The sequence below is a fragment of the Myxocyprinus asiaticus genome, chromosome 2 (assembly GCF_019703515.2).
Source record: "Myxocyprinus asiaticus isolate MX2 ecotype Aquarium Trade chromosome 2, UBuf_Myxa_2, whole genome shotgun sequence".
In the NCBI taxonomy this organism is placed as follows: Eukaryota; Metazoa; Chordata; class Actinopteri; order Cypriniformes; family Catostomidae; genus Myxocyprinus; species Myxocyprinus asiaticus.
This window is the reverse complement of record NC_059345.1, coordinates 4,318,769-4,330,118: the sequence shown is the minus strand read 5'-3', so window position 1 is coordinate 4,330,118 and position 11,350 is coordinate 4,318,769. Positions and strand designations below refer to the sequence as shown.

The window sequence follows — 11,350 nt, the reverse complement described above, 5'->3', positions numbered from 1 at the left end:
AGAATTGGATTTTTTATTTTTTTTTATGTGAAGCAAATGTTTCAGATTTACGATATTTGCATAATACTCTGTATTAAACAGTCTGAGATAAGAACACATTTTATATTTATATTATATATGTTTTATATTTCATATTCATGGATTTAGATTATGTTATAAATCATGTACTTTTAATTATATATATATAAAATAAATAAAAATAATTTAGTAATAATAAAGGTATTGATCATTTATTCAATTACTAACATATTTATAATTATATTATTATTGTTGTTAGTTGTATATTATAATATGAACATACAGTGACAAAACAAAGTATGTGAACCTTTTGGAATTATCTGGTTTTCTGCATTAATTGGTCATAAAATGTGATCTTATCTTCATCAAAGTCACAAGTATAGACAAACACAATGTGCTTAAGATAACAACACACAAACATGTATAATCTTTCATGTCTTTATTGAAAACATCCCATTAAACTTTCACAGTGATGTGGAAAAAGTAAGTGAACCCCTAAAGCTAATTTGAGTCAGGATTTGGCAAACCTTACATCCAATTAATGAAATGAGATTGGAGGTGTGGGTTAGAGCTACTTTGACTTATAAAAAGCACTCAAACATTTTGTGTTTGCTATTCACAAGCAGCATCTGCTGACGTGGACCATGCCTCGCAAAAAATAAATTTCGGAAGACATACGAGCAAGAATTGTTGCTTGTATAAAGCTGGAAAGGGTTACAAAGTTATCTTGAAGAGCTGAGATATTCATCTGTCCACAGTTAGACACACTGTCTATAAATGGAGACGATTTAGTACTGTGGGTACTCTCACTAGAAGTGGCCGTCCAGCCAAGATGACTCAAAGGGCACACCACAGAATGCTCATTGAGGTAAAAAAAAAAAAAAAACCCTAGAGTGATAGCTGAAAACTTGAAGGAATCATTGGAACTGGTTAACATCTCTGTTCATGCATTTACTATACGGAAAACACTAAACAGGCACGAAGGAAGCCACTTCTTGACAAATAAAAACATTGCTGTGCGCCTGAAGTTTGCCAAGTTTGGAAAAATGTTTTGTAGACTGATGAAACTAAGGTTGAATTGTTTGAGAAGATCACGCAGCACTTCGTATGGTGTAAAAAGGTCCACCACATACCAACATGAAAACATCATCCCAACGGTGAAGTACGGTGGAGGGAGCATCATGATTTGGGGCTGCTTTGCTGCTTCGGGGCCTGGACCGCTTGCCATCATCGAGTGAAAAATTAATTCCCAAGTATGACAAGATATCCTACAGGATAATGTCAGAGTGGCTGTGTGCCAGCTGAAGCTCAGTAGAAGTTGGGTGATGCCGCAGGACAATGACCCTAAACATCGAAGTAGATCCACTGCAGAATGGCTTAAAAAAAAAACACACACAAAAAAACAAACAATAGAGATGCTGTGGAATGACCTCAAGAGAGACACCAGACATGTTATGATTATGTCTGAGCTGAAGCAGTTCTGTAAGGAAGAATGGTCCAAAACTCCTCCTGAACGTTGTGCAGGTCTAATCCGCAGCTAACGGAAACGCTTGGTTGATGTTATCACTGCCAGAGGAGGATCGACCAGTTATTAAATCCAAGGGTTCACTTACTTTTTCCACAGCACTGTGAATGCTTAATGGGATGTTTTCAATACAGACATGAAAGATTATAATTGTGTGTGTTGTTATCTTAAGCACATTGTGTTTGTCTATACTTGTAACTTTGATGAGATCACATTTTATGACCAACTAATGCTAATAATTAATATATTACTGTTAATAAATATTCATGTTATTGTTAACTACAGCGTTGTTGCATTAATCATGGCAGACATGATGCACACCTATTTCAAGCTCTGGTGAAGAAATTGTTCAGCATTATTTATGCCCAAGTTTATATAGCCTTTATAGTACAGGTGTTCAGTCAGGGGTCACGACACCAACAAATAAAGAATATTTCCACTTTTTTTTTCCTGACAGTTCAATGTTCATACCAGGAAAGGCATGATTTTAAAAGGCGTGCTAAAAAGAAAAGACAAAATGAGAGATTTAGTATCAGCATTGAAAGCGTGTGCGTGTTAAAAATCTGACTGGACAAGTGTTGCAAGTTTTGAGTTTTTCAATCGGGCGTAAATGGCGTTGCTTTTTGCTGCATTAACATTCCCTCTGAAGATGTGCTTTTTTACCAGATGAAAGTTCAGTTGCATCTTCCAGCATACACTAAACACCTGGTGATATCATTCAAAGGTAATTTTTCATAATTTGATCAAGTTCACATCAAGATTAACAATTTTAACAACATCCAAAAGTGAAACCCCACAATAAACACTGTTTTAGGAGTCATTTATTCAAAATATTTTATATTATAAAATGTAAAAACACAGTTAGCTCAGGCCATGAAAAGCTCAAATGCAGCTAAAATGTAACACTGTCACATTTGTTTTTATTTTTTCCAGTTTTAAAGAGAAATGAGACACTGTCTTAGAGGTTTGAGATTGTACAACTTACCGACTAACTTTAAGTAAACTAGAAGTACCACTCCATTATAAAAAGTCTAGACATGGACAAAATATATGAAAAAGTTATGATCGCTCAGACCCATAAACCTAGAAACACCTTCACCTATTAAGCATAAACCTTAGTGTAATTTGTTAAAACTGGCATATATGAAAAAATAATAAACACTGAAACCTCAACGTTGCACGAACCAAATTCAAACACCACAAAGAGAATAACTTTATCATGCGCAGTCACGTGTTGGATTTTGATTTTAGTAATAAGGTGACAACATTTTTTGTGATACTACATCACAACCCATTCATATATTAGGTCTTATTCTAAAGAGATTTTTACAGAGTGCACTTTTCATTCTCACATACATGCAATAATAGAGCTCAGGTCAGGTTCCCAAGGGACAGCACAGAATTCCTCTAGCCTAAAAGGGGATTTTAAAAGGAAGAAGACAGGGGCTTGTTTTCTGTTTAGTCATCCTTGTCTTTGGCTCCATGTTTGAGAATACGGGTGAACTCCACATAGTTGAAGTTGCTCTTTTTATCGATGGGTGCTTCTCTGAAGAGCTCATCAACTTCTTCCTCTGTGAAGCGATCACCCATAGTGGTCAGAAGTTCTCGCAAGTAGTCCTCCTGTATGAAGCCTTAGGAGAGAAAGAATCAATGTTCCATAAATAAACGCTGATCGAGATATACATCAAATATCATCAAAAGGCTGATTAATTATTTCGATGTATTGTTACAGGAGATTGCTGTTATATTTGGTGATAAATCGCAAGTAGATTCAGTGATGCAATGGGTGCTATTTTATTGTCAAGTTATTCAAAAAATGCAATTCACACAATTAAATGAATACACCTCTACTATACAGTGCATCTAGAAAGTATTCACAGCGCTTCACTTTTTCCACATTTTACAGCCTTATTCCAAAATGGATTAAATTCATTATTTTCCTCAAAATTCTACAAACAATACCCCATAATGACAACGTGAAAGAAGTTTGTTTGAAATCTTTGCAAATTTATTAAAAATAAAAAAAATCACATGTACATAAGTATTCACAGCCTTTGCCATGACACTCAAAATTGAGCTCAGGTGCATCCTGTTTCCACTGATCATCTTTGAGATGTTTCTACAACTTGATTGGAGTCCACCTGTGGTAAATTCTGTTGATTGGACATGATTTGGAAAGGCACACACCTGTCTATATAAGGTCCCACAGTTAACAGTGCATGTCAGAGCACAAACCAAGCCATGAAGTCCAAGGAATTGTCTGTAGACCTCCGAGACAGGATTGTATCGAGGCACAGATCTGGGAAAGGGTACAGAAAAATGTCTGCAGCATTGAAGGTCCCAATGAGCACAGTGGCCTCCATCATCCGTAAATGGAAGAAGTTTGGAACCACCAGGACTCTTCCTAGAGCTGGCCGCCCGGCCAAACTGAGCGATCGGGGGAGAAGGGCCTTAGTCAGGGAGGTGACCGAGAACCCGATGGTCACTCTGACAGAGCTCCAGCATTTCTCTGTGGAGAGAGGAGAACCTTCCAGAAGAACAACCATCTCTGCAGCACTCCACCAATCAGGCCTGTATGGTAGAGTGGCCAGACGGAAGCCACTCCTCAGTAAAAGGCACATGACAGCCCGCCTGGAGTTTGCCAAAAGGCACCTGAAGGACTCTCAGACCATGAGAAACAAAGATTGTTCTCTTTGGCCTGAATGGCAAGCGTCATGTCTGGAGGAAACCAGGCACCGCTCATCACCTGGCCAATACCATCCCTACAGTGAAGCATGGTGGTGGCAGCATCATGCTGTGGGGATGTTTTTCAGCGGCAGGAACTGGGAGACTAGTCAGGATCGAGGGAAAGATGAAAACCTGCTCCAGAGCGTTCTGGACCTCAGACTGGGGCAAAGGTTCATCTTCCAACAGGACAACGACCCTAATCACACAGCCAAGATAACAAAGGAGTGGCTCCGGGACAACTCTGTGAATGTCCTTGAGTGGCCCAGCCAGAGCCCAGACTTGAACCCGATTGAACATCTCCGGAGAGATCTGAAAATGGATGTGCACCGACGCTCCCCATCCAACCTGATGGAGCTTGAGAGGTCCTGCAAAGAAGAATGGGAGAAACTGCCCAAAAATAGGTGTGCCAAGCTTGTAGCATCATACTCAAAAAGACTTGAGGCTGTAATTGGTGCCAAAGGTGCTTCAACAAAGTATTGAGCAAAGGTTGTGAATACTTATGTACATGTGATGTTTTTTTGGTTTTTTATTTTTAATAAATTTGCAAAGATTTCAAACAAACTTCTTTCACGTTGTCATTATGGGGTATTGTTTGTAGAATTTTGAGGAAAATATTGAATTTAATCCATTTTGGAATAAGGCTGTAACATAACAAAATGTGGAAAAAGTGAAGCGCTGTGAATACTTTCCAGATGCACTGTAATTGTCATGATTTCAATTGATTTTTTCAAAGTCCTTTTGATATTTTTTCGTTAAAGTAAAACAGATCTAAGCAGTGTAACCATCCAGAGACATTAAAAAAAGGGAATAAAAGTCTCATTAGAAGCTGAAATTCTTGAATGAGAAATGTTGGCTTAAGTAGTATTGATATTAGCATTATTTATGTTTCAAAAACTGTTGCACACCAAATCAAAGTCAGGTGGTGTAACCAACATGCAGGTAGCCATTCTGTTGTTGAGTGATAGAAAATTGTCCAATTTTTTGCGTGTTTTCAGATACCATGTGTGAACAATGTCAAGGAATTTTATTCCAATTGGATTCATTTTTTTTCGTCTGGGTAAAAATGACCGGAATACAACAAAACCGTTAAGACTTTATCATAACTTTGTGGATTTTTTTTTTTTTTAAGTATTAAACATTTTGACATTTTTATAGACACATTTTAATCTTGATATTCGTGACTCAAATGTATGATATTTTTACCTTGAAAAATACATTTAAAAACTTTTTTAGAAATGAATATTTACATTGTGTACACTCACGTGTTTTTTAAGGAGCAAGGAACATATTGTAATACCTTTTATTTAATGGTTACACCACTTGACATTTTAAAGTAATTAAATCATTTTTTTTTTAGGTATGCTTGAATGTTTTTCACGAGTGAAACCAAAATGGACACGATTAGACTAGATTTTTAAAAAGATTTTATTATCTCCAACAACCTTATTTGTCAACGACCCACATGGATTGAAGACAAGTTTTTACCTGTTCCTTCCTCGTCGAAGCAAGCAAAAGCATTACGAATGACTTCCTCGGGGTCGGTGCCATTGAGCTTCTCTCCAAACATAGTGAGAAACATGGTGAAGTTTATTGGCCCAGGAGCTTCTGTCATCATCGCCTCCAAATAATCATCTGCTGGGTTCTTACCTGAAAGAGAGTGAAAAAAATATGAATTTAATCATCCTGAGAGAAATTTTTATTTTTTTTTATTTATAACTAATGCCCAATACTTAAAGGGTAAGATTTACATTTATGCATTTAGCAGACGCTTTTATCCAAAGCGACTTACAGTGTACTTATTACAGGGACAATCCCCCTGGAGCAACCTGGAGTTAAGTGCCTTGCTCAAGGACACAATGGTGGTGACTGTGGGGATCGAACCAGCAACCTTCTGGTTACCACCTATGTGCTTTAGCCCACTACGCCACACATTCCCCAGTTTAAGATCATCCTAAAATTAAATTAAAACTTTTAGAAGAATACCTCAGCTCTGTAGGACATACAGAGATGAGATATTCTTCCAAAAATCTTCATTTGTGTTCAACAGAAAGCCAAACACATCCGGTATGGAATGGGGGTGAGTAAATGATAAGAGAATTGTCATTTTTGGGTGAAATGTCCCTTAAAGGCAACAGATAGTGGTCTTGACAGCCAGTGAAACCTTACCGAGAGACGCCAGCATGTCGTGCAGATCCTCCTTATCTACAAAGCCATCACGGTTCTGGTCAATCATGTTGAACGCTTCTTTAAATTCCTGAATCTGTGACTGGTCGAACATAGCAAAGACATTGGAAGTCGCGCGCTGGGGGCGCTTCTTGGGGGCCTTTCCCTTGGCACGATATTTGCTCGACATTTCGGCTGAGTTGCGCTTTAGCTGCAAGATAAACAAACAAGGTAAATATCACATGCAAGCTCAAATGCTAATGAATTCCTACATTTACAGAACTCCAGAGTTTTGTCTGAATTTTGCATTTAGCAACAAACAAACAAAATATAAAAGACATGGAATCCAATGGTAAAAGCAAACGTTTGCATAGGATCATAACTCTGGTAAAGAATGTAAAATCTTAACAAGGGCAAGAGAAAACTAGTCATATGAAGAAAAAACAATATTTTAAAGATAACGAAGAAACATTTCTTCCCTAAAAGCAAGATGCCTCACATCAGCAAGCAACAGTTATAATCTTTCAGCGCCAGCTAGCACTAAAGAGTAGCAAGAATGGTATTTGCTGGTGTCTATTATATATAGCAAGTCTTCCAGTATAAAAGAGTGGTCACACTACACATCGCGCTCCATTCACTCCCATTCCAACACATCTGAAAGCAGGAGACCGGAAACATAAGCTCCGATGTGTACAAGAGTTAAAGTTTTGGATGACAAGAGGACACGTAACGAATAGAACATAGAGAAGTCACATGCTGACCCCTTGGATCAATACAAAGAATATATATTTCAAAGCTGCATGTTTTATTGTTGCAGGAAAGTGAGTAGACAATATATTTTAACATTTTAAATAACCTGTTTTTTGTGATGTATTATTTACTTGCACCAGAAGCCGTCCCTCATGACATCACATACCGGCCCTTTGCGTTGTCCGGGAAAAAAAAATTGCGTGCTTAAGGCCTAGTGTGACCACCCCTTAACGTAATCCAAATAAAGGCACTTTGTTTTTCCATGTTCCAGATTGCCTAGCACACGGTCGAGCAGTCAGCATTTCAAAGTATATACTGTTTTGACCGCGAGTGAATACGAACGCGTTCAATGCATGTGCACTACGACTGCTTTGTGATACATTTTTTGTAGACGATACGCACAGACAAGGACTATCCACGTTTCGAGAAAATCTGGGCCACGCAGACTGTGCTGATGACGATATATGCATCACGCATACGGTGCCCATTCTGACCAGCAACACTTACAACAAAAGGATACATTGGCCTTCAAGGCCCAGGTAACTTTGCTTTTTTGCATTCTGGATTGAATTCCGGCCATTCGACCCCATTGCCTTTCAAAGTATACTAATTATACCGCAAGAGAACACTAACAGGTTTGATGCATGCACACTACGACTGCTTTGTGATATTCTTTTAGTACAGTCAATGGCATGCACTGACACTGGCACAGACGAGGACTATCCACGTGTCGAGAATTTTCTCCCCTTTTTCTCCAAATTTGGAATGCCCAATTCCCAATTTGCTCTAAGTAGTGTAGTGACTCACCTCAATCCGGGTGGCGGAGGACGAATCTCAGCTGCCTCTGCATCTGAGACCGTCAACCCACGCATCTTATCACGTGGCTCGTTGAGCGCGTTACCACAGAGACATAGCGCATGTGGAGGCCCACGCCATCCACCGTGGCATCTACGCAAGACTCACCACGCGCCCCACCGAAAGCGAACCACATCATAGCGATCACGCGGAGGTTACCCCGTTTGACTCTACCCTCCCTAGCAACCGGGCCAATTTGGTTGCTTAGGAGACCTGGCTGGAGTCACTCAGCACGCCCTGGGATTCGAACTTGCGAACTTCAGGGGTGGTAGCCAGTGTCTTTACCACCGAGCTACCCAGGCACCCTTACGTGTCGAGAAAACGGCCCAGCGGACAGTCTGCGCAGACTCTGCTGATGATGAAATTTGCATCATGCATACTGTGCACGTTCTAATCAGAAACGCAGACAACCGAAGTATATTTTGGACTTAAAGGCCCGGGTTCACTTAGTTTTTCTGTGCTATGGATTGATTCTTGCCCGGTCAACTGCGTTGAATTTCAAAGTATACTCGAATTTGAACGTACGTGAATACGAACGCATTCAACGCATGCACACTACTTTGTGATACTCATAGTACAGTCAACGGCAAGCGCATGCGGCGACGATGCGCACAGACGAGGACTGTCTGGGTCGCACACAGAGTCCACACAGACTGTGCTGATGACGAAATTTGCATCACGCATACAGGGTGCGTTCTGATCAGCAAAATAGACAAGCGAAATATATTTGGCCTTAAAGGCTCGGGTTCACTTTGTTTCTTTGTGTTGCAGATCGAATCTTGCCCAGTCGACTGCGCTGCCTTTCGAAGTATACTCTTTTGACTGCGAGCGAATACAAACGTGTTCGACGATGTGCACATACGAAGACTATTTGCATTTCCAGAAGATCTGGGCTACGCAGACAGTCTGCGCACTCTGTGCTAATGACGAAATTTGCATCACGCATACGGTGTGCGTTCTGATCAGCAACACAGACAACCAAAGAATACTTTAGCCTTAAAGGCCCAAATATACTTTGCTTTTCTGCACTTTGGATTGTATCATGCCCGGTCGACTGTGTTGCCTTTCAAAGTATAGTCTTTTGACTGCGAGCAAATACGAACACGTTCTAAAGCATGCGTACAATGACTGTTTTGTGATAATCTCTTTGTACAGTCAACGGCAGGTGCATGCGCCAACGTCACGCACAGACATGGATTATCCATGTGTCGTGAAAATCTGGGCCGAGCAGACTGTGCTGATGACGAAATTTACATCATGAATACGATGTGTGTTCTGATCAGCAACGCAGACAACCGAAGGATTCATTGACAATGCATGTCCACTTGTCGAGAAAATCTGAGCCGCACGCAGACAGTCCACGCAGATGATTGAAGTTGCGTCACCAAACTGTGCGGACAACCTAAGTATACTTAGGGTACGTTTACACGACAACGATGTACTAAAACTGAAACGTTTTTCCTTTGCGTTTTTGAAAAGGTTCGCGTACAGACGACAACGTTGTCAAAACGATCCCCGTTCACACGGATCCACGAAAACGACTAAAAGCACTGCATTATGCATGCCAGGCCAGTAGTTGGTGATGTCACTTGGTAAAGAAACACTACGCGCCTGCGCACATAAGCATTCTTCCACAGAGCGTTGAATACAAACAATGAAGATGGCGAAAGCATCGAGCAATTTGTCTGGACAAAATCTTGAGCAGCATAAACACAGTCCTGTAGTCCGCCATTGTAGTTTTGAAGTACTCGCGCGCATGCCTACAGACAGAACGAGTAATACGTGTGCGCATGACCTCATCGTTTCACAAATTCACGTTTTTGTATGTTTACACGGAGATGATAATGGCATCGTTTTCAAAAACGTGCACTTTGAAACCCGTTTTCAAAAGTTTGCGATTTCAGGCCCCAAAACGCCACTGTCGTGTAAACGAACAGCCAAAATGCATAAAAAGTTTTCTGTTTGTAGTTGAAAACGTTGTCGTGTAAACGGCCCCTTGGTTTACTTAGTTATATTTAGTTTACTTATCCCGCACTGATCTTGTACCTGTGCTTTAAAGCGCTGCAAACTTAATTAGGTTTTATGTGAAATTCTGCGGATTTAAATTTGTCACAATAAAAATATCAAGCGGATTAACAATTCGAAATTTGGAGAACTTTTTAGCAAAAGTTTGTTTATGAATGCATAGCTGTTGTGGCGTTATAGCAGTACAAATTCCAGCTATTATTACAAATTACGAAACCTTATATTTTGTTGCAAAGAACTTAACATTTAATGGAAAAATAGATTTAAAAAAATAATAATTCTAAACTACAGGCAATATTCAGAAGATAAAATCCTTACTGATGAGCCTTGTAAAGTTGCAACATAAAAATCAAACAGGTACAAGGGCTTAATTTCAAAAGTACAAACACAAACATTTGACCAGTGACCAATAATCCATTACACTGATGCTCTCTGAATCAATCATAGCCTACATCTGCGACCCATTTGATTTATTTATAGCACATTTAATTTAATGAGGGCAGATCCCAATCCTAGGGCCTAAAGCAGGTATCATGTTTAGAGTAATAACACAGGAATCAAGAGACTGTCACAATGAATAACATGATGAATACATATTTTAAGAGCGTTCCTTCAATAAATACTGCAACTGGATAACATGCTTAAATAAACAAAAAATAAAAAGGTTTTGTTTAACTCGACTATTCACTCTGCGCGCATGTGTTTTCCGTAACTATATAAAAATAAATTGTACTTAATAATGAAATGAAACAACCTGCGTGAAAACAGCCCATATAGATTAAATCATATAAGAATAAACGTCTCACCTAACAAACGAGATCGACAGCTGAATCCTCCACCGTGTTCAACCACCGCCCAAACTTCCGGATATCAGCGGCGCTTCCGCAAGCCTACTCGGACCAGACCATTTCACAAGTGAGGGGGTCACAGGGGAAAGATAAAGATTGGCAAAAATCAACCGTAACAAACAGCACACCGTAAGAGATTTAAGTGAGAAAAAATATGATGTAATATCTATACTTTTCTCATGAGGTCCCATTAATTAATCAACTAAGATGACTATGAAACCCCCTTTTGTTCCACGTTGGTTTATCCAGACACGCCCCCACTCTGGCTACGTAATCGTCGTTCTTAAACGTGACCATATACGGTCTTAATTCTATTTTGCCTGTTTAGCGCATGTACATTTTTATTGTTTTGATAGTAGCAAGCCATAAAATGTTTGGATTATGAAAATGTCATATAAGTAATATTAGTTATTTTAAATATTTTTCACCAATTTGTAAT

General features: G+C 39.4%; 1 protein-coding gene across 1 annotated transcript; it reads right to left on the bottom strand.

Moving 5' to 3' along the window:
- Window positions 1-2,346: 2,346 nt before the first annotated feature.
- Window positions 2,347-10,967, bottom strand: LOC127454324 (myosin regulatory light chain 2, smooth muscle minor isoform-like). The gene is made up of 4 exons (XM_051721442.1): window positions 10,870-10,967; window positions 6,437-6,644; window positions 5,756-5,917; window positions 2,347-3,174 (listed from the first exon to the last, which is right to left on the bottom strand). The coding sequence occupies exons 2-4, from the start codon at window positions 6,621-6,623 to the stop codon at window positions 3,002-3,004; spliced, it is 522 nt and encodes a 173-aa protein (XP_051577402.1). The 5' UTR covers window positions 6,624-6,644; window positions 10,870-10,967; the 3' UTR covers window positions 2,347-3,001.
- Between the last annotated feature and the right edge of the window lie 383 nt (window positions 10,968-11,350).